This window comes from Denticeps clupeoides, chromosome 8, assembly GCF_900700375.1.
Source record: "Denticeps clupeoides chromosome 8, fDenClu1.1, whole genome shotgun sequence".
Taxonomy (NCBI): domain Eukaryota; kingdom Metazoa; phylum Chordata; class Actinopteri; order Clupeiformes; family Denticipitidae; genus Denticeps; species Denticeps clupeoides.
Genome location: NC_041714.1, coordinates 21,314,642 through 21,341,160, shown reverse-complemented (window position 1 = coordinate 21,341,160; position 26,519 = coordinate 21,314,642). Strand labels below are relative to the sequence as shown.

General features: G+C 47.2%; 3 protein-coding genes across 9 annotated transcripts in view; 1 reads left to right on the top strand and 2 right to left on the bottom strand.

Annotated features, from left to right (window-relative positions):
• dst (dystonin) overlaps positions 1–16,753 on the bottom strand; it is a 99,275-nt gene extending 82,522 nt beyond the window's left edge. For 2 of the 7 annotated variants that reach the window (XM_028987978.1, XM_028987987.1), the window contains exons 1-4: positions 16,431–16,753; positions 16,230–16,264; positions 15,438–15,626; positions 11,550–11,763 (exon numbers count right to left, since the gene is read on the bottom strand). In XM_028987978.1, coding sequence (XP_028843811.1) covers positions 11,550–11,763; positions 15,438–15,626; positions 16,230–16,264; positions 16,431–16,611 — 619 coding nt within the window. In that variant the 5' untranslated portion in view covers positions 16,612–16,753. Of the gene's footprint in view, positions 1–11,018; positions 11,173–11,549; positions 11,764–11,849; positions 12,010–15,437; positions 15,627–16,229; positions 16,265–16,430 lie in introns of those variants that run through there. The other 5 variants (XM_028987985.1, XM_028987986.1, XM_028987977.1 and 2 more) reach the window with 4 other exon arrangements.
• On the top strand, positions 16,134–22,520 carry pcgf6 (polycomb group ring finger 6). Its single transcript, XM_028988113.1, has 10 exons — positions 16,134–17,765; positions 18,861–18,960; positions 19,072–19,168; positions 19,259–19,314; positions 19,419–19,478; positions 19,592–19,709; positions 20,143–20,170; positions 20,935–21,033; positions 21,909–21,995; positions 22,088–22,520. Exons 1-10 carry the CDS (start codon positions 17,706–17,708, stop codon positions 22,130–22,132), a joined length of 750 nt encoding a protein of 249 aa, XP_028843946.1. The 5' UTR covers positions 16,134–17,705; the 3' UTR covers positions 22,133–22,520.
• Positions 22,054–26,132, bottom strand: inaa (internexin neuronal intermediate filament protein, alpha a). The gene is made up of 3 exons (XM_028988062.1): positions 25,057–26,132; positions 23,184–23,308; positions 22,054–23,085 (listed from the first exon to the last, which is right to left on the bottom strand). The coding sequence occupies exons 1-3, from the start codon at positions 26,083–26,085 to the stop codon at positions 22,830–22,832; spliced, it is 1,410 nt and encodes a 469-aa protein (XP_028843895.1). The 5' UTR covers positions 26,086–26,132; the 3' UTR covers positions 22,054–22,829.
• Positions 26,133–26,519: the final 387 nt, after the last annotated feature.

The window sequence follows — 26,519 nt, the reverse complement described above, 5'->3', positions numbered from 1 at the left end:
TGGGCTGCCATGAACAGGACCCAGGGAGCGGGGTGTGTACTAGTGTCCTAACCCAGCTGAGTGACAACAGATTCCGAATCCATAATTATACATACATACAAGAAAAAATGACACTAAAAAATATATAGATATATATAATAACATATTTTGCTAAATATTGATCTAACATACAACTAAAATGCACATCTGCAGATATGTTAATGATATTTACACAGAACCCCACGCATATAACATTTATACTTTATGCACATTAACCTAAATTATACTTGTTCAGTGAGCCCATCATCATCTCATGGAAAGCCATTCCATGTTTAGTATTAATGGCATTAATATAAAATAGCTGCTGAATAATCAAGAGGAGCTGTCAATGAATATTAAAGGTTAATTAGCCTAGAAATGGGAACTAGATTCCAGTCACATGGTGTACTCAAATGCCAGCAGGCGTGCAGTTCACAGCCAAGAAAAAAAGAAAAGGCCTCTACTGGTTTTACATTACTGTGGCGGGCGAGCCGCCCTCATGCCCGAACCAGTCCCTGTAAACCCTGATAAGTCTGTTAAAACAGTTGTGGGGGACGAAATACGGTAATGGAATCAAAAACAGATTTTTTATTACTAATAGATGCATCACATTTCATTCACATTCTAGCTGTGTAGCAACTAAGAGTGATGATACCAGTATACAGGTTTTCCTGGTTTTATTATGGTATTTTGAATTAATATCTCTAGGCACATTACATTAATAAAATGCAGATCTATCTTATAATATAATAATCTATCTTATTCTGAGCTTATTCTAGACAGTGAACAGGGTTATAATCTATTTCACTGAACTATAAAGTCATCAATAACGGCCAAAACTGCGCTTAAAGTGTAGCTGTAGCTTAAACCATGTTTTCCATACATGCATCTGGAATCTGTGAACTGCTCACACGTCAAGAGATGAATTTTTTGAACGATGGTGCCCTCTTTAGGAGTGCAATGAAAAAGTTTCCAATTGCTTTGAAAAATCTTGAAGCTGTATGGCACGGCAATAAAGCATCTGATATAGTCGTCGCCAGCCTACTATTACTGTAAATTAAAAGTAAAGGCCAAGGAGCGCTTGTAAACCAAGCTCATTTAAAGGCCAAACCACTATTAAAGACAATCATAAGCCAATCAGTGCCTGCAGATGGCATAAAGCAGCCACTCCTGTAACTTTTATGAAGTCATCAGTGTTAGATGACCAAGCGTATCACAAAACTGACTAAAGGGCAGTCACATAAAGACATTATGCTTCACAATTGTGTGAGATGGAAGGCCTGACAAGCTAATTTCCTTATCCTTATTTACCATTTAAATAGGTTTTACGTGCTTCCCACATTCACGGCTCTGTTTGACTTGCTCTCGAACAGTGGAAATGCTGCAGGCTGAGTCACTTAGCAAGAGGAAGACATATCAAATCCTGTTTATCCAGGTCGGGGTTGGGGGGTGCCAGTGTGCCTGCCTTGTGGGACCAGCTCAACTCTTAACGGGGTACTGCAGACGAGCGCTCAGTGTGCAATTGCCACTAACCGCTCGGTTGCACCAGGAGCCCATATCCATAAATACAGCAGCAGCTCTTGACCTGTGGCTTTGAACGGCTGGTGCTTGGAGCAGAGTACAGCTGGCGCGCCATCATTCATGTCTTCAGCTTTTGCCAGGAACCACGTTCGAACTGCTTTAGGGAGTCGGCCCCGCTCTATTTAACGGCTCAGGATTCACAAACTGGCAGGCTATCTGTGCAGCTTGCTTTATTACTCCAAGCAGCAAGATCCAGCAGGTGGAGAGCATGTCTGTCACAATTGAAGGCGTCTCTTGGGTGCTGGGGTAAGGCCCCCTTTGCTCTTTTTTGATAGTTTTTTGGTCTTTGCTGCTGTAATGTCATTTTGAATCAAAGGCTAAGATGTATGTCTTTGTAGGAACCCGCAGGAACACACGAGAACCCAGGCTGCTCCCAGTCCCTTGAGTCCAAATGCCTGTACATGGAAAAGCCACGTGGCATGTACGAATATACGGTGCTACTTGGTAACGCCTGTAATTCTGTAATATTATTACTAAGTACTGGAACATTCCCAGAACAGTAACAATTTTGCAATGGCTAAATTCAAGTCTCATCGCATTTTTACCAAATAGCAGTTTGCATTTGTATTTTTATATATGGACTATTCAATGATGTGCTTAAGCAGAAGATCAAAAAAAAAAATACTACCTACCCACAACAATGAATGCAAAAACTGCAAGTGGTTATGCACATAACTCTTCACATGTGGTGAAGCAGTGGTGGCCTAGCGGTTAAGGAGGTGGCCCCGTAATCAGAAGGTTGCCGGTCCGAATCCCCATCCGCCAAGGTGCCACTGAGGTGCCACTCAGCAAAGCACCGTCCCCACACACTGCTGCCCGGACGCCTGTCATGGCCGCCCACTGCTCACTCAGGGTGATGAGTTAAATGCAGAGGACAAATTTCACTGTGTGCACCATGTGCTGTGCTGCTGTGTATCACATGTGACAATCACTTTTAACATGTTTATGGTTATGACTCCTACATGGTTGATGGGTCCAATAAAGTGGGTTTATTTATAACAGAAGCCAGTTACTTGATCCTGTAATGGATGGAGGTGTAATATAGTAATGTAATGCAAAGTAATACAGCTAATTTAATAATTAGTAAAAAGAATCTTTTATTAAACAATAGTGCTAATATATTGTAGTGCTCAGCCTTTATCTTCTCTCCAGTGAGTGTAACAATGAATAAAAATAGATTTAAAAAATAGAAAAAAGGCCTGCTAGTGATTATAAAACTCTTATCTAGACCCAAACTGAATTAGCAGGGTGCATTTTGGGTGTTTCCTGACTCTGTAACAGCAGAGGCTCTAAAGAAAGAAAGAAAACGCGGTCATTTCCCCGATGACCCAGACGATGTACTGACCTCGGGGGGTCTGTTCCTCTGCCTCCACGGGCTTTGGTGGACGTTAAGGGCGTTGCTATAAATAGCTAGCGTGACAACTAACCCGCGTGTGACATGTCCTCGCCAGCTGTGCCGCAGGCCTGTCTACTCCACTTTGAGGAAGTCCTTCCTGCTCTCGGCACAGACTTGGCACATGGGAGCCGTACTGTGCACACAAACGCTTCCGTTCCTTTCCGTCATTTCCGACAGCTGAAGATGTTTAATTAAAATATGATTCTCATTGTTAATTCCTTCCCGTTCGTTAACTGCGTATCACAGCTTGCACTCTTGGTTATATACGTGTGAATCGAAGGGTGAGAACCATGGGACATGGTTCCTCCGCTCCCCTTTCCTGTTGTCAAAATGCATTAAATGCACCGGCCAGACCCCGGCATGTTTCCAATAAGACACTCTGGGCATTCTGGGTGTCCTCCATAGCATGTCAGTGACTTCCCTTCACACATCTGGAGAAGGCGAGGCCGTGAGCGTGAGAAAAGTGCGCCGGCTACCGCTGTGTCAAAACGTCCCACTACGTGTTAAGTTACAAGCTCCCGTGTTCCACCAGACTGATGAGCTGTGATAAGGATCTCAGAACGAAACAAGCACAGAGGGGACAAAACGCAGCGGGGCGTTCCCGTCTCTCTTGTTAGTTCAAGCAGCATGTGAATTATGCAGACATGGCAGGCCGGTCTTCGCCTCCATCGAGCCTGCAGGCCCGGCCCGGGCAACAAATCCGCCGGAGAACCTCAGAGGCTCCATCTGCACAAGTCATCATTGATCTTCCACCCGACGACGTCCGGGCGCAAAGCACCGAAAGCCGAGCCCTCTGTGACATTTCACCGGCTGCTATGCAGTGCATGGCGAAATGAAACTACGTTCTCTGCCACACGCAACGTTGAAACAACGTTACGAACTGACGGGAAGTTAAGCAAATACTGCTGCAGAACTGCAAATATACATACATTTACATTTACAGCATTTATCAGGAGCTCTTATCCAGAGTAGTTACAGGGACAGTCCCCCCCCTGGAGACACTCAGGGTTAAGTGTCTTGCTCAGGGACACGATGGTAGTAAGTGGGGTTCGAACCTGGGTCTTCTGGTTCTGGCGAGTGTGTTACCCGCTAGGCTACTACCACCCTGTATATTTGTATATGAAAGAGTAAGAGGATTCTGACGATCAAGACTAGCCTAGCCCACTAAACCCCAGCGCTCTAAAAACCCTACTGTCCTACTGCAACAAGGACACTCAACTCGACCTTACAGGGGGACTGTAGCGAGCATGCGTCTGAATTAAAATTAGGGCGTGGCCTGAATGAGCACTCTGAGCTGGCTTTCTGCACAGGAGACATGAAGACATGAAGAATCTCAGGCTGCTTTAATGGGAATCTAAGTGGGTTGTCCGCAAAAAAAAAACAAACGTGAGGAAGGGCAGGAAGGGGGAGACATCCGTCCACGGCCTGATGTAACGGATTAATGTGTGATAATGTCGGTACTTTAGACCCGCCACTGGAACGAGCGGGGCCGGACGTCTCCGCGGTTTATGGATTTCCAAGTCACTCATTCCTAGCCGAGCAATTACTGTCCAGCCAGTCGCAGTTATAAATTAGCTCGACTTGATGTGGGATGGAGGGGACAGGCCCAAGAGTCCCAGTACACTTGCACCTGTTCCAGAACGAAGCCCACGGGGGCCGGGACGAAAACGGTGCCATAAAAACGCTCACTTTGCACATTTAATAATGCAGATAAGTGCAACTGATGGCCCTTATCAGGACAGGAAAAACACAGGTTATCACCAAACTGCTCAATAATCTTATCGGCAGGCCATGTAGAATGGAGTAAATAAAAACACTCTCCTGGAGACAGCTTGCTTAATGAGAATTGCGGGCCTAAATTCATTTCCTGCTGCCGATTGTGCCAAGGACGACTGTCTGGATGGTGTAACTATGCCAGATTTTTCCTTGCTTCAGACATAGATTTTCTACTCAAGCCACCTGATTACAAAATAATCACGATTAAATTAAGCATTAAATTTAATCATGATCACTGATTAAATAGTAAAAATAGATTTTTTTGTGTGTGTGGTTGTTGTTCTTCCCAGTAAAGAGTTAAATAACGCTCTGTTAATCATGAGCTGGATCCTCCTGCTTTCCAGATGTTATCTGCCCCGAAGAAAAGGGTGAAATCAATGCAGCACAGCTGAGCAAGGCGTGTTTCCCATCATCCTCGGCGGTTTTCAGAAAGGGGGGGGGGGGGGGTGAGACTAATGAGCCAATGGCTCTTGTGCATTTCACGGAAGGGGAGTGGCAGTGAGTCACAGCATGACCTCATGCAGGCCAGAATGAAGGAACGGTCGGCGTGCTCCGTCTGAGTCACCATGACAACTTACAAATGCATTTATTCACTGCCAGCAGCCCCCAAAGACTCGGAGGCCTACTCTTACTTCCCAACGGATGCCGCTGCTTGCAAAGGATTTCCCACAGAGAAAGAGTGCGGTGTTACGAACGTTCCCACTCAATTCCCTGTCAGCCGAGACCTGAAAGCCATCTCTGGGGACAACACATCTTGGGATGCTGTTCATTATTTCCTCTACACTTCCTGGGACGCTGTTCCATATACCCTCTACTCCTACATTTACATTTACAGCATGTACCAGACGCCCTTATCCAGAGCGACTTACAATCAGTAGTTACAGGGACTGGAGCGACTCAGGGATAAGTGTCTTGCTCGGGAACACAATGGTAGTAAGTGGGATTCGAACCTGGGTCTTCTGGTTCATAGGCGAGTGTGTTACCCACTAGGCTTCTACCACCCTCCTCCCATATTCCCTCTACTCCTCCTACTCGTCCTGGGATGTTGTTCCATATTCCCTCTACACTTTGCGGGATGCTGTTCAGTAATCCATCTACACTTCCTGGGTAGCGATTGTCCCTCCACAATTCCTGGGAATATTGTTCTGTATTCCCTCTACACTTCCTGGAATGCTGTTCCGTATTCCCTCTACACCTCCTGAGATGCTGTTTGGTATTCCCCAAAAACTTCCCTGGATGCTGTTCATATTTCCCCAAAACTTCCTGAGATGCTGTTCATTATTCCCTCTACACTCCTGAGATGCTGTTCATTATTCCCTCTACACTCCTGAGATGCTGTTCATTATTCCCTCTACACTCCTGAGATGCTGTTCATTATTCCCTCTACACTCCTGGGATGCTGGTCAGTTTTCCCTCTATGCGCCGGCCTAACTACATTCACTCTTATTCCTTCCTACCACTTACTACTGCTTCTGTGTCACTTTACTTTAAAAATAAGACATTTCGCTGCATAGCTTCAGTTTATTAAGATACAAATGACCAATCCACTGAATCCAAAGCACCTTGGGTCAAAGGGTCAAGGCTGATCACATGTCCGCATGCAGGTCAAATCAATAAAAGATCATTAGCAGATGAACATATGAGTGAGGGGCTTTCCTCTGTATTTAAGGTGGATTTCATTTCATACCTCAGAACCCGCTCCCTTCACAAATAAAACCAGATTGGTCATGCAGCAAACTTGGTCTCGCCATTTATGCAGCAACATAAATCACTAGATGTCAACATAACACAGAAGGGCCGCACAGCATCAGGACTAGAGCAACTACATCTCAAATCATAATGCCGCTTCAACTGCAGTTACACATTAGGGTCAGAAAGGTCACATGAGGCTTTTTTCCCAAACAGCTGCACTCATTCAGAATCGGCTAATCTGCCAAAAAGGGCTTTGCGTCCGACTATTTAGACTGGGTTAATGTTGTGCCCACTCTCTGACCCATGTGCATGTCCAATTTGGCTGGCCAGAAACGCGCGTGTGACAAGAATGTATTGGCCTGGGTGCAGCACTTGTTTGAGCGTCACCCTTCAGCTGCACAGACTGGGCAAGAAATGCGCCATGGTGCGACAGTTCGAGTCCGTCTGTCAGGTTGAGGTAGTTTAGTAGTTCAACCTTCCCATGTGCAGTACAACCTTACTACTATAACGGAGCTCAGTGCAATTGAAGCAAAATCGCTGGCTGATAGCTCCATCCCCCTATACATAACTCCGTAAGGTACATTTCGCATCTTCGACTGTTACTGAGGCACGGAGGCACAGAGACAAGAAATCCACAACGTCGCCAACAACGTGTCCTTTGTACAGTAACACAGGCTGTGTGGAACGAGTTCACCGTTGGCGGGGGGGAAGCCATTTTTTTATGTGACGTAAATGAACACAAAGACTGTATTTGTGCAAGGTCGGCCTTGTCCACCGTCAAATTTACTTTAAGTCCATCCAACGACGCGCAAGTCAAAGATTTCAGTGGCAAATTAATGATTTGCATCATATTCTAACATGCTCATAACCATAATAACCACGTTAGATTAGCAGGAACATTAAAAATCATGCCTGATTTTTATATTTGATGCCTAGATGCCTACCTTTGTATTTGCAAAAACACTGAGTATAAAAAAATCTCTGCATATGATCATTGGATTTGACTATATAGCAACAACCTGATGCCACCCTCACATGGAATGAATTAGTGTCCTCGACATTAGATGAATGTGACAATTTTATGGATGGTTTACATTTGATCCGATACTCAAATTCGAGAGCAAATTCGAAGCGGAAAAAAAAGCTTTGAGGGTAAAACGCATCAGAGAACCACTCTGGCTTCGTTATTGAACACCGATTTAATCAGTGATAGTGCAGAGAGATGTTGAGGGCAGATGCTCTCCTAATGGATAACAGGGACGACCTGGCATGTTACCAGAGCCTGTCTTTTTATAGGACTTACGCTGAGTCACGGCATAGACAAGAGTCATTTTTATACCTGATGCACAAGAGATCACTTCCGTATTTGACTTGAGGGGGAAAAGAACACAGACAGGACCATTGATATCAAAAGCGTGATTTTTTTTTTTAGCTGCACACCACAAAAATATCCAAAGGCCCAAAACAGAACAACAGCGAATGCTGAAAAACAACCAGCTGGTGAACAACCAGGCCTAACCGACAAGGTCGCTTAGCAGCAAGCCGATAATAACAGACCTCTAGAAGAGGCTAAGGGTCTAATGCATCGTGCAGAGATGGAAAACAAGAAAGCAGAGTATGGCAGGGATCATGTGAATGAAAGGCTACATGTCAGCATTCTTCTGCCCTGGTGTCACCATCAGCGTAAACAGTGTCTCGCTCGCTGTCCCCGTTGCCTCAGCGCAGGTGTGGCGTTACACATTCCGGACCTGTTTACTGATGTGATGGACTCGTTCTTTTTTTTTTTTTTTTTTTTTTACTCCTGGCAATGCTGACCCCGCCCCGCAACTCCATCAGGTGGTTAAAGGCTAAACCAATCAGACTCATCACAGATACCTACAGCACCAAGATGTCATGGTTTGATGTCATTTGCATGAACAAGGGTTTTCTAAAAATATATATACAGTCCAGGCCAAAAGTTTGGACACACCTTCTCATTCGATGTGTTTTCTTTATTTTCATGACCATTTACGTTGGTAGATTCTCAGATGAAGGTATCAGAACTATGAATGAACACATGTGGAGTTCTGTACTTAACAAAAAAAGGTGAAATAACTGAAAACATGTTTTATATTCTAGTTTCTTTGCTCTGATTACTGCTTTGCACACTCTTGGCATTCTCTCGATGAGCTTCAAGAGGTGGTCACCTGAAATGCTTCTCCAACAGTCTTGAAGGAGTTTCCAGAGGTGTTTAGCACTTGTTGGGGTCCAGCTCACCCCAAACCATCTGGATTGGGTTCAGGTCCGGTGACTGTGGGGGTCAGGTATCAGAACTCCACATGTGTTCATTCATAGTTTTGATGCCTTCAGTGAGAATCTACCAACGTAAATGGTCATGAAAATAAAAAAAACACGTCGAATGAGAAGGTGTGTCCCAACATTTGACCTGTCCTGCATGTTAGGGTCAGAAGCAGGGAAAGGGTCTCGTTAAAAGTGGCTTGAAGATCTACAGGGTAGGCAACAAAACACATATCAGGTAACTGCTAGCCTGATGTCTTAGGCAAAGACCCCATACAGTTTGACATTTGAACACGATGGCAGCCAGGGACACGCCCACTGCCAATAAATCTCTGCCTTTCCTAGCAGGGATGAAGACGTACTGTTTGAAGAGCCACAATGGTGTTACTGATTTATCCCCTCCGCCTGTCCAGGGGCTTTACATGCAACGGCCTGTGCAATGGCCATTGTGCAAGAAAGCCAGGGTCACTTTTCAAGGCTCAAATTCAGACTAATTGTGTAGGTTATATTTCACCCGTGTCACCTTGAAAGAAACCAGTTTCTGAAATGAATCGTTTTTTTGTCCAGAGTACTGCAAAAACGTATTGTGCACGCACTAAAGCCTTATATATGTCTGATAAATGCTGTAAATGTATATACTATGTGTGGTAGTAGCCTAGTGGGTAACACACTTCCCTATGAACCAGAAGACCCAGGTTCAAATCCCATTTACTACCATCGTGTCCCCGAGCAGGACACTTAACCCTGAGTGTCTCCAGGGGGGGACTGTCCCTGTAACTACTGATTGTAAGTCACTCTGGATAAGGGTGTCTGGTAAATGCTGTAAATGTTATATGAAGAAGTAGATGAGCATTTAATTCATATAATAACATGAACGGAAAGCCGTACATTGAAGAAGTGACAGTTGCTGTCTGTCCATTGTGATTCAATCAGCAGTGCAACAACCCAAATGGACCATTTAAAAGCTCACTGCTTTGTCCAGCAGGTAGGATTTCAGAAGACGATCGGACATGGCTGTCCTGAAAATTGTCCCCGTGTCTCAGCTGATGTTCAGTTTTCAGGGCTGGAGGCAGTCATGGCCAAACCGAGGGTCTAAAGCTCTTTTGTAGGGGTGAACAGCTGCTGTACTGTTCTCTGTGTCTCGGTGGTGTCGGAAATCTTTTGCAGGAATGCTTCAGACATGCCACCATCAGGCATTTTGAAAACTAGCTGAAGCGAGAATGTCCCTCCGAAGAATTCATTTCAGAATGCCTGAATATTCTCAAGTAAAATTGTAAAAAAAAAGAGAATTGTAGATAAATGAAAATGCTAACCCACCTCTCACGTCCCACAGATGGTCTTCTGACTAGGGGACGCATATTTTAACGCTATTATTTATTTTAAGAGTTTATGGCCCCTATAGCATTTGCATAGCAATTTATAAAATACTATAATCTGCAGTGATATATTAGAATGTAATAAATCTCAATGCAATCGGTTGTAGCATTGTAGTACTAATGTGGCTGGGATACTCACTGTCACATGACATTATATTGTGAGTGGGCAGAGCACAGAAAAAGTGTGTCACGCACCTCCATTCCTCTTTCAGGGAATCATAAAAGCCAATTTCATAATCTCACAGCTACTTCCATAACATTTGATATCGTGATCAGTCCCAAACGCACAGTGAACATGAAGCGAATAGTGTGGCTTCAGCGTGTGGACAATTCGGTAAACGGGAGCGTTTCAGAAGCGGCCCTGGGTTCGGGGTCGACGTCGGCCTGCCCTGATGAACACTCTACAACATGAAAAATGTGAACACGCAAACTATTGAAGGAGAGTGGAACCCCTCCACCCCGGGACAACATGGCAACAGTTGAAGCCGGAGATTCCGAGTGACACCGCGTCATATGATCACGCACAGGCCATACATTGACTTTTCCCCGTCCAGAAAGGGTTGATGAAATATATATTAAGTAAATATCATAAGCCTGTCGTGACCGGAGCCACGCAGGGGACCGCAAAGGATGCGCTGACGCCTTCGTTCCAATATGACATTATCACCAAGTCATGGTCAGTGTAGCCATAATGAATATTAACTATAACAACGTTATTACTACAACGTGGTATTCCAGTGCTGTTATAATAATATAATATAATAATATATAATAATAATAATAATACAAACCGCATCCACTTTCTACAAGACGTGTACAGAGCTCCTCTACTAGCGCAGCAAGTTGGAACGTTTATTATAAAATAGAATTTGTTCGTGGAGGAGCGAAACGCGACGCGGTACCTTTATATCTCTCCAGGACGTCCTCGTACGCCTGCAGGTAGTCCCTCTCGTCGGCCGGCACGAAGCGGGCCATGGCCGGCCAGAGGAGAGCCGGAGAGCCGGGGAGCGGAGAGCCGGAGAGCGGCGGTCTGCGCCGGAGGAGACGCCCCGCCGGTCCCCCCCTGTCCCCCCGCCCACGTCCACGGGACGACCAATCGGCGGGACTTCCTCTCCGCCATCCCATATCGGACCCGGGGCGCCGCGTCGCCCGAAAAAACGTCCCCTTTCCGTGTGCGGACCCGCCCGCGTCCCCCCACGTGTCCCCGGTATCATGAGGACACGACGCGAGCCGATTGGTCCGTTACTGTTGTTGTTTTCAGCGGCCATGCCGACAAAAATACCCATAAAACCCGCCTCCTGATTAATAATAATTATTAATAATAATAAAGCAGTAATAACGCCGGCGAAGCCACCCGCAGTAAATATGCAGTAATCATCACCGATAATACCGATAATAACGCCGTCACCACGCGACGCGACATGTCCTCTCACCAGCGATGCGCAGCACGGCCCTCTCGGCGGGGTCCAGGATGGACCCTCCCTGGATCTTCCGCTTGGACCGCTCGTGTCGGGGCAGGTTCCACGGCAGCGTGTCCCCGGGCGACGGCGACACGGCCCCCGACCTCGGGCTGCAGTCGTCCTCGTCGGAGAAGTCCGCCGACGAGGACATGGAGCAGCGCAGGGACGCGTTCCCCGAGCCGGAGCTCTGCGGAGACAATGGGGAAGGGGGACAGATAAGAATGTCACCTCGCCATAATAAAAGACGCGCGTCCGCGGGAATAAAACGCTCACCGTGGTGAACATGGTCCTCGGCCGGGGAGGAAAAAAGGAGAGAAAATGACCCCCGCCGTTCACACCCGGAGACGCGATGTCATTCTTAAACGGGACCGCACCCTGTCACCCCCAGAAAAAGCACCCGGCGCGGATCCCGACGCCCCGGAATAAAGAGGAAGTGGGCTGGCTGGATGCGGCGGGATCCGGCGGTGTTAGAGCGCCATCCCCGCCGCCAGCCCGGAATAATAGTAATAATAATCATCCAAAAACGACATAACGTTTAATAACGGGGATATTACGCTCGGTGTTTTTTTGGCCGAGCAATGGACTTTATTTTCATTTGCTTAATACATTTTTTATTTGGAAATTTTGCTTCCGAATATTTTTTTTATATTATTATAAAAAAAATGTTTTATATAAAAAAATGTGTGTGTATATATATATATATATATATGTGTGTGTGTGTGTGTGTGTATGTATGTATGTATGTGTGTGTGTATGTGTATATATTTTTTTGTATTATTATTATTGATAATGTGAAAATGGTGCTGGGGTATTTAATTTATTTTACATTTGATTATGGAACTGTCAGCTACGGCCACATGCAGATGATGGATTTTGGGGTGGGAGATAGGCCATTTTCAGCCAACTCCTAAATCTTTAGGATTGGCAACGTCCACGTCCCCCAATCTCGCCTTCAAAATTGCTGTGCCCCGCCTGTGGAACCAGCCACCACTTGACATTATATCTGCCCCTACAACCTCTGCTTTTAAATCCAGGCTCAAAGCCCAAAGTTTTCCATCAATGTGTTCTTATATTGTTCTCTTCCGCCCTCCCTAGTTTTGAACGGCTTAATGCATTTTGTGTTGTTTTCTTCAGCCTCCCCCTTTATTTATTTATCCCTGTTTCCTATCCCGGCCCGCCAAGGTGCCACTGAGGTCCCCTTGATGAAGGCACTGCCCCCACACACAGCTCCCTGGCACCTGCCATGGTGCCCACTGCTCACCAAGGGTGATGGGTTAAATGCAGAGGACACGTTTCACTGTGTCACTGTGTGCTGTGTTGTGCTGCATTGTGTCACAATGACAATCACTTATTTTAGATCTTTTTTTTTATTATTGTTATTATTGATAATGTGAAAATAGTGCTGGGGTATTTGATGATGGATTTCGGGGTGGGAGATAACGGTCCCCGACAGGTGATGCGCGGCTGTTTTTGGGGGACTTCCTTGATTTCTGAGAGTGAATCGCCGGGTCGCGTTCTGAAACACCACCATTAGACTCCGAGGTGTTTCACAGAACGTCGAACCGGACAAAAACCATCCGATTATCAATCGGTGGTAATGAGGATGATCTTCATCCAACATTAAACAGGTGAAAGCAATTTGCTAAAGGTGGGGACCAATATTCCCCCCCAAAAAAATGTTTGTAGTGTTCTGATGATCCCACATACCGGTGCCCTGTGGACAAAAGATGAAAGGCGATCGCTTACAATTTTACTTGTGTTGAGGATAAACATTTGTCACCCATCTTAATATACAATACAGGCCAAAAGTTTGGACACCGTCTCATTCAACGTGTTTTCTTTATCTTCATGACCATTTACGTTGGTAGATTCTCACTGAAGGCATCAAAACTATGAATGAACACATGTGGAGTTATGTACTTAACAAAAAAAGGTGAAATAAGTGAAAACATGTTTTATATTCTAGTTTCTTTGCTCTGGTTACTGCTTTGCACACTCTTGGCATTCTCTCCATGAGCTTCAAGAGGTCGTCACCTGAAATGCTTCTCCAACAGTCTTGAAGGAGTTCCCAGAGGTGTTTAGCACTTGTTGGTCCAGCTCACCCCGAACCATCTGGACTGGGTTCAGGTCTGGTGATTGTTAAGTACATAACTCCACATGATAAAGTCAAGTGATTGTCACTTGTGATACACAGCAGCACAGCACACGGGGCACACAGTGAAATGTGTCCTCTGCATTTAACCATCACCCTGAGTGAGCAGTGGGCTGCCATGACAGGCGCCCGGGGAGCAGTGTGTGGGGATTCCACTGGAATCGAATCCCCAGTGACTGGATTTGAACTGGCAACCTTCTGATTACGGGGCCACTTCCTTAACCGCTAGTTATGTGTTCAGTGAGAATCTCCCAACGTAAGTGGTCATGAAAATAAAGAAAATACATTGAATGAGAAGGTGTGTCCCAACATTTGGACTGAACTGTAATTGTGTACATGAGGTCATTGTGGTTGATAATATATATTTATCCTGAAATTCCGTTCTAAATATTCATCAAGATCATGTAGCAGAAGCACTTTCTGAATTAAGCGTGTGATGACAAAAACAAAATCTACTGCCGTCTACCCCTAATAAAATGGTATTTTGTGTAAATCCTGCTTAACGTGGTTAAGACTGCTATACGTCTTCTTGTCTACCCATGCAATAAAGGACTATATCTGCTTAACGGCGGAATTACGACCTCGCTGGGACTTTCTTGTCTGTTGAATTCCATTTGAAATTTTGTTGATGGTTTTTCAGGCCCCACCCTACATAATGGATCTTGTTCATTTTCAGCCAACTCCTAAATCCTTAGGATTGGCAACGCCCTCGTCCACGTCCCCCGATCTCGCCTTCACAACTGCTGTGCCCCGCCTGTGGAACCAGCCACCACTTGCCCCTACAACCTCTGCTTTTAAATCCAGGCTCAAAGCCCATCTGTTCTCTTCAGCAAGTTTTCCATCAATGTGTTCTTATATTGTTCTCTTCCGCCCTCCCTAGTTTTGAACGGTTTAATGCATTTTGTGTTGTTTTGTTCAGCCTCCCCCTTTATTTATTTAACCCTGTTTCCTATCCTGGCCCGCCAAGGTGCCACTGAGGTCCATTTGATGACGGCACCGTCCCCACACACTGCTCCCCGGGCGCCTGTCATGGCTGCCCACTGCTCACCAAGGGTGATGGGTTAAATGCAGAGGACACGTTTCGCTGTGTCACCGTGTGCTGTGCTGCATTGTGTCACAATGACAGTCACTTCACTTTCCCTTTTTTTTGTTAGCCTCTACTGTCCATGTATTTTACTGTGTTGTTCTTGTGCATATCCGTGTGTCCTTTTATGGCTGTGCAGCACTTTGGTGCAGTGGAGCTGCTGGTAGTAAGTGGGGTTTGAACCTGGGACTCTGTGGTTCATAGTTGGGAAAGTGACGTGATTGTCATTGTGTTACACTGCAGCTCAGCACACAGTGACACTGTGAAGTGTGTCCTCTGCTTTTAACCGTCACCCTTGTTGAGCAGTGGGTGTACATGGGGACCTGCATCAAGGGGACCTCAGGGGCACCTTTGCGGCTCGGGATTCCTCCCAATTACGGGACCGCTTCCTTCCTTAGCGGGAGTGTTGCCCACTGGGCTACTGCCACCATGCGGTGGGACGCTTGACTCGTCCCACCGTCCAATGGGACAACATATTAGAAAGCGAAGTGATTGTCATTGCAAAACACTGCAGCACAGCACACAGTGACACAACTAAACGTTGACAGGCGCGCCTGGGGAGCAGCGTGTGGGGACGGCGCTTTGGTGGCACCTTCGGAAGACAAATGTCACGAGAAATACGTACGATTTTACGGGTTGGAGTGACCTGCACCGACTGGTAAAACTCGGGCGCCACTCGCTTCTTGACCCTCCGCCTTCGCGCTGTGGGCGTGGAGTCCGGGTCGCTCTCGGGGACGCCGACCGGGGGCTTGGCCTCCTCCGACACGCGGCCTCGTGCGAGTCTCCTGGCGTGGCACGGGCTGTGTCGAAAGCACTGGTGGCCGCGCCCGCGGAATGGTGCGGGATGACAAACATGCAGCACACACGTTAGCGCGTCACTTGTCAGAAGGGACTGCGCACCACACTTTCTCCAAAGTCGAGGAACATCGGTACTGTCCAACTCACAAGTAACATGCAATACTGCACAAGTTTGCACAAGTTTTCACTTCAATTTCACTTTACTTTACACATTTGCACACCTTCAACCTACCTGTTACACATAATTCATGTCTAAAAGCATTACATTTTAATATTTGGTTATGTTTGCAATATTTGCATGTTTGCAATATTGGGGAGGACAATATTTCACTGCATATCATACCGTGACAAATAAAATTTGAATATGACACTGATTTTGGTGGATCAAGACTTTACTTTTACAGGTCCAGGAACTGAAGATAATGACAAAATAAACTTCTAAAAGTGTCCCGAACCCCCCTTTTTTTCCTCTGGAGAGCGCATGAATTATTGATCGCACATGCGCAATGCGTAATTCACCGTCGCTGTCCAGCAACTTAAGCATGGAGTAAAGTTCAGGTTCGTCGTGCGCAGACCCGGGACAGTTTTACTCACAGTGACCTTGACGTGCGGGCTTTACCTCGGAACGAAAGTGATGCGTTCGGAAACCAGCTTCTAGAACAAACAAAAAAACGGGGAGGAGGGGACGGGGGACGGAAGACGATCTAACAATTGCGCGGTTGCGACAAAAACCACATCATGTCACGTAGACCGTCAGACGCGCGGCCGAGCGCCGGGACAAGTTTCATGGCCATGGATGGATGGATGCGTGGGGACTCACCGCGGCTTCTCGGGCGCCCCGAAAAGACGGCTTTCATGGGGTGCTTCCCGCTGCGCAGCCTGCGGTGCCAGCAGCAGAAGAACAGGATCGTGGCCACGGTTCCCAGCAGGAGCAGCAGCAGGACCAGGACGCACTGGAGGCTCAGCGGCCTCAGCAGCACCAGGAACGCCGCCGCGATCATCGCGTCGTCGTTTATTTTCTAAACGCCGAAACGCGTCGCCGCGTCACGGGGCCCGGGCGGCGGGATCGAACGCGCCCAACGCGTCCCGTCCGGATGATGCGAGGGTCGGGCATCAACCCGTGACTCAGGAGGAAATCTCTCTCTCTCTCTCTCTCTCTCTCTCTGCCCCCCCAGCATCTGCATCTGAGCTCAGCAGAGCTGCGGCTGCGGCTGCGGCGACGGGAGCTCCGCAGCGCCGAGAGCCGCTGAAACGGTCTGGATCATCCGATTGCCTCCAGATGAAGACACGTATATTTCATTTAATGTAAAAATTTAGTAAAAAAGGGTAGTTTAATAATAAAGTGATATTCGGGGTCAGCGCCTTTTATTCCTCATGATTAACTTCGCATTAAAGACTCGTTATTTGCATTTAGCGTAACTGCGGTAAATGTGGAATTTTCTCAACCTTTCAACACTCACATCACAGCCGAACACAGATACACAGATGTCAATTTAATCATAAATGTTAAATTGTGTTTGAAGACTTCAGGTCGAAACCCACGTGGTTCTTCTGCACCGACGACTCGCGCTTCTCTTCCGTACACAGGTCACGTGAGGGAAACGACGCATCCGATTGGTTCAGACGTAATAGTGGGAACGCAGTCATCGGATTTCAACGTAAACAAAGGTCCAAGATAAAATAAAATATCTCAAAGGGAATTTGATGGATATTATGTGCCACGTGGAAAAAAAGCAAATAATGTTATGCTGATCCCTGTTATCATGATCGATTACTGCGACTGATGAACAGTAAAACGGGTGAGAGTCGCGTTGCTTGAAGGCTGAGCGCAAGTTTGATTCTTGACTCTCGGACAGAACGCCGCGCTGTCGCCGCCGGGCCGATAGGCGGCGCTGTGCGGCGGGGAGAGGGTCCGCCGAAGAACCGGGAAACCGTGCGGGTTTTTCTCGTGTCGGTTCCGCAATAGTTTATCTAAGTTTAGCAACTGTGTGTTTTTTTTGGTTTTGTTACAGTAAAGTGACGCGCAGCGTTTTGCGTTTGTATAATATTGGGAGCGCGAATGTTCGCACGGTGAGGAGGTAACCGCGGCACGAACATGGAGGAGACGCCTGCCCGGGCTGAGACGGAGCGGAGCTGTAACGGCCTCGGAACCGAGGTGTGGCCCCGGTTTTTGGGTAGTGACCCCGGAGACACTCAGGGTTCAGTGTCTTTCTCGGGAACACGATGGTAGTGAGTGGGGTTCGAACCTGGGTCTTCTGGTTCATTGGCGAGTGTGTAACATACTAGGAGACTACCACCCAATCAAACAATAGTCAGTTTTATAGACACGTTTGTTTTTATATATATATATATATGAAGAAATTTATTTTGTCAACAACATGCTCAATGCAGAAGGAGAAACAAGAGGAATAAATTATATTTACAAAAAATAGTACAAAATGAGCAATTATCAAAATAGTTTAAGGCTTAATCACAATAATCATATTACTATCTCCAGTGAAATGCCCGAGATAGTGCTAAGTGACATAATGATTATGATTATGTATGGGTACAAGTGAGAGGGGGTAGCAGCGGGGGTATACATACATACATACATACATACATACAGATACAGTTCAGGCCAAAAGTTTGGACACCTTCTCATTCAACGTGTTTTCTTTATCTTCATGACCATTTACGTTGGTAGATTCTCACTGAAGGCATCAAAACTATGAATGAACACATGTGGAGTTATGTACTTAACAAAAAGGAGGACAACAACATGTAGGAGGACAACATCATGTTGGAGAAAGGTTGCCTCCTGAGACTCTGAAGAACCAGTGGGTTCATTTTATTTAGGAATCTCATTGTGGGACTGGATCTAAGTGGTGGGATAATAAAGGGTGGTAGTAGCCTAGTGGGTAACACATTTGTCTATGAACCAGAAGACCCAGATTCAAACCACACTTACTACCATTGTGTCCCTGAGCAGGACACTCAACCCTGAGTGTCTCCAGGGGGACTGTCCCTGTAATACTGATTGTAAGTCGCTCTGGATAAGGGCGTCTGGTAAATGCTGTAAATGTAATTTCGGAAAGAGACTTCAAATACAGTATTAGGGGACCAACAAGAACGATATAGAAGCAAAAAATACCATATACGATATAGAAGCAAGGTTTACCACTTTAGTACTCAGAACAGCTCAAACTGCAGATTTATTTTGTAATTTTGCTTCCATGAGTGATGTGTGTTGTTTTTTTTTTTTCTGTAGCCCATGTTGCCCCTTAAGGACTTTTACCCATACATCCGCTGCTCCCTGTGCAATGGATTCTTCGTTGATGCCACCACCATCACCGAATGTTTACACACGTGTGAGTTGCTGACTATATTCGCAGATCGTTCAGTCCGCTGGTACGTTGACCCGGAAAGGGGGGGGGGGGGGAATCGCTTTTCTAAATGCATGTACTGCCCCTCTTCTTCAGTCTGTAAGAGCTGCATTGTGAAGTACTTCCTGTACAGCAACAGATGTCCCAACTGTGCGATTGTTGTACACCAGACACAGCCGCTGTACAACATAAGGTACGGTTCGTCCCACGTACATCACCGGATGGCCCTCAATGTGCTTTTAAGGTTTGGATTTTTTTTTTTTTTTTTATTCTTAAATTGCAGGCCTGACAGACAGTTGCAAGATATTGTTTTCAAAATGGTGCCGCATTTGGAGGAGGGTGCGTAGCTGGTCTTATTATTGAATTATGATGGTCATCTATGGTTGAATCACAGTGAGTTATTTCTGGTTTGGTAGTTTTAATAAATACCTTTATCGTTTCAGAGGAGCGGACGCGAATGTGTGAGTTCTACACGCAGAGAGGGCTGGCGGTGCCTAAACCTGGTGAGGGCTGATTTATGATACCGTCGTTATTATTATAATGGTGTTATTATGTAAAGATCATGTAGAAAATGGCTCCGCACTAGTAAGATCCTGAACCCTGCCTTGTGTGTCAGTGTCAGTCTCGCCCATGATCCCAGCCAAGCCGCAGAAGTCGCGGAGAGACCTCCTCCGCCAGTCGGTCTTCACCGTCCCGCCAGAGCTGGACGTGTCGCTGCTGCTGGAGTTTGTGGGGTCAGTGATGCTCATCGTTTGACCTTTCACCCCTGCGGCAGTCTCGTCTTGTTGCCAGCAGATGATGCTGTTTCATTGTAGAACGCTTGATAAATGATATGACGAGAGAATGTTGGTCTTGTTGGTTGGTGGGTCAGAAGGTTGCCGGTTCGAATCCCAATCTGCCGAGGTGCCACTGAGCAAAGCACCATCCCCACACACTGCTCCCCGGGCACCTGTCATGGCTGCCCACTGCTCACCAAGGGTGATGGTTAAATGCAGAGGACACATTTCACCATGTCACCATGTGCTGTGTGTTTCACAATGACAATCACTTCACTTTCTTTATCTAGTCTAGTTTGCTTCATGGTAGCAGAGGGTTAAATGCGTCTCTCTTTTTGTTTTGTGCCGTTTTACAATATTAATACCACTGTTGTTTCGGTTTGATTTTCAGGGCCCAAGAAGGGATTGGGAGCTACAAGGTAAAATAAATATAAGTGCAGTGGCCGCTATGGTTGTGCCACATCTGTGAAAGGAGCTCTTCAGTCTAATGAGAAAGTATTATACTTTTATAAAATCTAATCAGAAATATTATACTTTTTTAAAGTCTAATGAGAAAGTATTATACTTTTATAAAATCTAATCAGAAATATTATACTTTTTTAAAGTCTAATGAGAAAGTATTATACTTTTATAAAATCTAATCAGAAATATTGTACTTTTTTAAAGTCTAATCAGAAAGTATTATACTTTTTTAAAGTCTAATGAGAAAGTATTATACTTTTTTAAAGTCTGATGAGATTATACCGGGTGGGCCATTTATATGGATACACCTTAATAAAATGGGAATGGTTGGTGACATTAATTAAACACATTTTATAATTGGTCAGAAACTTGTTTTTCTTGTGAAATTACCAATAAATTTGATGTCACATGACCCTCTTCCTATTGAAAAAACAAAAGTTGGATCCAGGATGGGCGACTTAAAAATGGCCACTATGGTCACCACCCATCTTGAAAAGTTTGGCCCCTCACATATACTAATGTGCCACAAACAGGACGTTAATGTCACCAACCATTCCTATTTTATTATGGTGTATCCATATAAATGGCCCACCCTGTACTTTTATAAGGTCTGATGAGAAAGTATTATTACTTCACAAGTGTACAGTTATTTCCTGGAGGAAATGAAATGAATCTGATTCAGTAACCGTTGCGTTCGTTTTTGTGTATGATTCCATCACAGCCCTTGGACAGGAAGTACGTGCGGGTTTCTGGCGAGGCCACCATTCGCCACGTGGAGCTGTTTATCCGGAGGAAGATGGAGCTGACACAGAGCTGCCAGGTCATTTCCGGACATTTCTATATAAACACACATTACACCATCAAAAGCTCTGTCTGCGTTAAATGAGGCAGAAGTGCCGAGCTAACAGAAGCAGAAGACATATGATTTACAGCATTTACCAGACGCCCTTATCCAGAGCGCCTTACAGTCAGTAGTTACAGGGACCGTCCCCCTGGAGACACTCAGGGACACGTGGGGTTCGAACCTGGGACTCTCTGGTCTTCTGGTTCGTAGTCGAGTGTCTCTCCAGCCTGTTTAGATGTGTTGGTGGAACACGTATTGCTGAATATTGTGATAATTTGCCACGTTGGATTGGGATTTGAGGGGCTAATCAGTCGGCCACGGATTAGCGGCTTATGCTAATGTTTTGGCGGGTCCATCCGTGTTGGGGCAGGAGCGGGGACCGGTTTTGGTTTTCTGGCGGCGGTATATAAATTAGTGCCGGTAGTGACACTGGCAGCCTGATCTGAGTACAGCGGAATTTAACCGTCACCCATGGTGACCAGAGGGCAGCCATGACAGGCACCCGGGGAGCGGCGTGTGGGGACGGCAACCTTCTGATTACGGGTCCGCTTCCTCACCCTCTGCGCCAAATGGTGAACCGTGGCCGGGTGGTAGTAGCCTAGTGGGTAACACACTCGCCTGTGAACCAGAGGACCCAGGTTCAAATCCCACTAACTACCATCGTGTCCCTGAGCAGGACACTTAACCCTGAGTGTCTCCAGGGGGGGGACTGTCCCTGTAACTACTGGTTGTAAGTCGCTCTGGATAAGGCCGTCTGGTAAATGTGGCCACTCTGCCATTTTGTACGCTGAGCTCCGCCCCCTCGGCGTCCAGACCCGGAGTGTTAAGTGCTGTGGTGCCGCGCTGTGCAGGTGGACGTCGTTTGCGGGGAGCGGCTGCTGGAGCGGCGGCAGTCGCTGAGAGAACTGCGCCACGCCGCGGGTCCCAACGCGCTGCAGGTGAGCGAGTACGCCGCCGCCGCGCCCCTTCCGTGACCTTCGTTCGTTTTGATGTGCGTGTAAGTGATTTTTTGTGTGTGTGTGTGTGGCAGGACGGCCTGCTGGTTCTTCACTTTGGACTCGTGGTCCCCAGCTAGGCCTGACGGGACGGGAAGGTCTCTTCTGCTCAGGACGCCAACGCGCCGCCGCGAAGCTGTGATGCGAAGCTACTGGAATTCTATGCAAATCCGCTCCCCGGCCGTAACCTTCTAACGCGGTGCTCACCGGGGTCCGGCCCCCTCAGGACTCTGGAAGATTCCGCTGCTGCTGGATTCCAAGGGCTCTCCTGCTATTTACACACGAAAGCCTTTATTGTTCCTGCTGAAATAACCTTTTTATTTCTCACATTTTACATTTTACTACGAACTGGACGAGACGGTTTCGGGCCTCGAGGTGCTTCCTCTGTCTGCGCCAGCCCGGGCTGATTTGAGAAGGTCGGCTTCTGTGTGTCGTCACGAGAACATTAAAATGTGTGGATTTGTTTCAGTCCGGCTTGCTCGTCTTCACTTCTTTTTCGCCAGGCGGCCTGGTCCAGAACGGCGAATGTCGTGGAGGAGATAATCCGCGGCGCGCCGCTTCTGGATAAATTCGTACCTCGGAAACCTACCGCTAGAAAGCTTTTGATACTTGAAGGTCCACCTTCCAGCCCTTCTGTCCAGTGGAGATGGTGAAGGTGACTTTCTACGTGAGCCACGCCTGTTTAGTCGAAATATTTTTATGATGTTTACAAAACTGGACGCCTACGGCGCATTAAGGGAACGCAAAGCCATCCGAATTGGACCTTTTTAAGAGCGCCTAGCTGGAGTTGACGTGGGCCGCGTCGCTCTTCTCTTTCTTCTTGGTGACGATGGTCTCCTCGATGATCTCCTCGAAGGTCTCGCACTGCGCGGCCACCTTGGACTTGGCGTGGGCCTCCTCGTCCTTGTCCTTCTTGGAACTGCGGCTGGGGGCGGGGTGGGCGCGCGCCTGGTGGCCGTAGTTCGGGCTGGGCGCGTGGTTGGAGTAGGCCACGCCCGTGTTGAAGTGCGTCTCCTCCCCCTCCAGGAGCTTCCTGCAGTTAGAAAGCAGGAACGGACGACGCTCAGGCCGGTTGGAGGTCATTTGGCAATAATAACGTGATTAATAATGAAGTATCGTGAAGGCAGGAACCTGTAAGCTGCAATCTCGATGTCCAGAGCCATCTTCACGTTGAGCAGGTCCTGATACTCACGCAGGTGTCTCGCCATTTCACTTTTAGTTCCCCTGAGCTCCGTCTCCAGCTGTCCAATCGTCTCCTTTGGACACACACACACACACACACACAAAAGTGTCTTAAAAATATATACACCCGCTCTATTAATGCTAGACACACACTTATTCTGTACAATGAGTTGCATAGTTAGTATAGTTTAGTTTAATGTGCATATACATATACTTTATATTTTTCTTTCTTTTTCTTTTTTATGATTGCAGTGTGTGGGGTCTGTGTGAAACAATATTTCACGGTATACTGTGTATATTGTATAGACAATCATTTACATTTACAGCATTTATCAGACGCCCTTATCCAGAGCGACTTACAATCAGTAGTTACAGGGACAGTCCCCCCCTGGAGACACCTGGGTCTCCTGGTTCATAGGCGAGTGTGTTACCCACAAGGCTACTACCACCCACCGCATAGATTACACTACTCTAGGGTTAAACTTGACACTTTTTACTCCACTATCTCCTCTCTGCAATAAGTGTGAATCTGCTGGGGGTTCGCTTGGTCATCACGGCCCAAAAATCGGTGAATTCTGGTCAGAAGTTTTTCAATTTCTTTGAGAAGTCTACGCTTGTGAGCTCCCCTTAGATCCTGCAACTGCTATTCTTGGCTGGTCAGTGTCCTTGCAGCGTCTTAATAAGGCTTTCCGAGTGCCCATACAGTACGATGATCCCAAAAAAAAAAAATCTTATCTTTGCATGTGGAAGAACACGTCAAGGCCACTATTCAAGATCTGGTTGTCTGAGCTTTCCTCCACCCTTCATAAAGAAAGGCTTAGATATAGTATGTCTGGAAATATAGATCTATTTGAAGCTTCTTGTAAAAGATTTCTGATAATTGCAACGCTACTTGAAACCTTGTAGTCGTGGTGTAGGTGTTAATACGCCGCTTTTAATTGAATTTTATTATTTATCTTCTGTTTGTTTTCTCTCTAAATGTCTTGCTAAAGTTTCCGATGGTGCTGACATCTGCAAACCTATTTTTTCCTCTATTCTTATTTTTATTTCGATCCCCTATCGATCTTGCTTTAAGTACCTAGGTGATTGTATATTCATATTTGTATTTTTATTGTCATTATTATTCACAATGTTACATTGAGTAAAAATCTATTTTTGAAGTTTTTTTGCCTTTGCACCGTGATGTGGTTGACTGCTGAATTGAATCTATCTGGAGATGTTTTGTGATTTAGTTTTTTCTTGTTTGTCTGTAAATTGAAAAATTACCTCAATACATATAATAATAAAAATCAACACAGTGACACGATGCACGACGATCGAAGACTTTTATCGGTCATGTGCAAGCATTTCTGCTTTAATATACCTCTCACGTCCGTGCTGCACGGGACCCGGTCGGATTAACGGGCCGCTAATACGCCGGAGGAGTGACGTCACGTAAGACGCATCAGCAGATGGTGACGTGCGCGTGGATCTACGCTTAAAGCACGATACGCGATCGGCGACAGTGCGGAGCGGGGTTGGGGTGAGGGCGAGCCGGTCGGGTCGCGGTTCAGGACCGTGGACGGAACGCGCGCGATTTACGCACGGCGTCACCACGTGACCTTCTGCGCGCCACCGGCCGAGCTCGCCGATTAACGGGGGGTTTAGGCCCCTAAATAATCTTAATCTGTGGTTAGTCCGCCATGCCTGGGCCGGTAGGTTGCACACCGTTTGGTTGCATTGTACGTGGGCATCGACAGAAATCATTATATCGACGTGACGTCACTTCAGTTCATGCTAATAACGCGCATGCGCGTTGGCTGTTTGCTGGTAGGAGGCGCACCTGGTAACTCGCTATCTCCAGGTTGTGTCCGTCTTCCATCTCGCGGACCTGCCGCTCCAGGGACTCGTTGGTCCCCCTCAGGGTCTCCATCTCCAGCGTCTTGGACTGCAGTTGCCTCCTGTAGTCGTTGAGCTCCTCCCTGCTCGCCCGGATGGCCTCGTTCGTCCTGGCGGCCTGTTCGTTCAGGTTGGCGAACTTGGTCTTGTACCACTCCTCGGCGGACTGCAGGTTCCTGGACGCCAGAGACTCGTACTGGCTCCGGATCTCCTTCAGGGCCGAGGTGAGGTCGGGCTTGGTCAGCTCCATCTCGACGGAGACCTGCGCCGCGTGCATCATGACCGTCAGCTCGGCCACCTCTTCATCGTGCACCTTCCTGAGGAAATGGATCTCGTCCAGGAGCGACTCCACCTTCCTCTCCAGGTCGAGGCGCGCCACGGTGGCGTCGTCCACGTCCTTCCTGAAGGACCTGAGCGTCTGCTCGGCCTCCTCCCGAGCCCTAATCTCCTCCTCGTACTTGGCCCTGAGCTTGTGCAGGTCGTCCTCCATGTTGTCCCTGTCGACGAGAACGTGCGACCTCTCGGCGTTCAGCTCGTCCACCTGCGAGCGCAGGTCTCGGAGCTCCTGCTGGTAGAGCTCGGCCAGGCGCGACGGCTCGCTCTGCCGGTGCCGCAGGGCCACCAGCTCGGACTCCAGCACCTTGTTCTGGTGCTCCAGGTGGCGCACCTTCTCGATGAAGGTGGCGAAGCGGTCGTTGAGCCCCTGCAGCTGCTCCTTCTCGTTCGTGCGGATGATCTTGAACTCAGTGCCGGCCGCCGCGCTCTGAGTCAGGTCCAGGCCGTCGCCGGGAACCGGGGAGAAGGAGCGGGACCGGCCGGACCTCCTGTAGTAGCCCAGGGAGGAGGACGCGCTGCGGGAGCCGGGCTGCGACCTGAACCCGCTGGAGGCGACGGAGCCCCGGGAGACGGAGCCCGGCGCCCCGAAGATCTTCCGGTAGGAGGAGGACGAGCTCTGCTCGGACGCGTAGCTCATGGTGGAGTCTTGTGGGAGGGATGAACTTCGTCTCCTCTGACCTTTTATATCAGCCCGTAATCTCATTAACAAGATCTGCCAAAAGCTCCTCAGCGTTATGGGCCGTCAGAACATTTTGTGGCGTGTTATGCGCGTATGTAGACAAAATGGCACGGCCAATTCTAAACAAAACGGACAACCACAGCGGGAGAAGAAACGAATCAACGTTATTTTAGATTTGTCGGGAAATGGGACCACGTGACCGAATCCAATTAGCTGTGACGTTGGGATTCCGCCCGAGTGGAAACGTCTTAAGAGGTGGCTTTCCAAGTCAAGTCATGTCAAATCGAGGAGTTTATTGTCGCGTGGACCAAGCACCATCTCCACAGACACCACGTGTAAGACTTCCAACAGGACATAGAAGACAAAACAATGCAGCCCAGAGAAAGAGAAAG

Coding starts and splice junctions, on each gene's coding strand:
- pcgf6 (XM_028988113.1), top strand. CDS start 17,706: ATGGAGGAGACGCCTGCCCGGGCTGAGACGGAGCGGAGCTGTAACGGC. Junction 19,169..19,258: donor CAGCCGCTGTACAACATAAG/GTACGGTTCGTC, acceptor CTTAAATTGCAG/GCCTGACAGACAGTTGCAAG. Junction 20,171..20,934: donor AAGGGATTGGGAGCTACAAG/GTAAAATAAATA, acceptor ATTCCATCACAG/CCCTTGGACAGGAAGTACGT.
- inaa (XM_028988062.1), bottom strand. CDS start 26,085: ATGAGCTACGCGTCCGAGCAGAGCTCGTCCTCCTCCTACCGGAAGATC. Junction 23,309..25,056: donor TGGAGATAGCGAGTTACCAG/GTGCGCCTCCTA, acceptor GTGTGTCCAAAG/GAGACGATTGGACAGCTGGA. Junction 23,086..23,183: donor ATCGAGATTGCAGCTTACAG/GTTCCTGCCTTC, acceptor TTCTAACTGCAG/GAAGCTCCTGGAGGGGGAGG.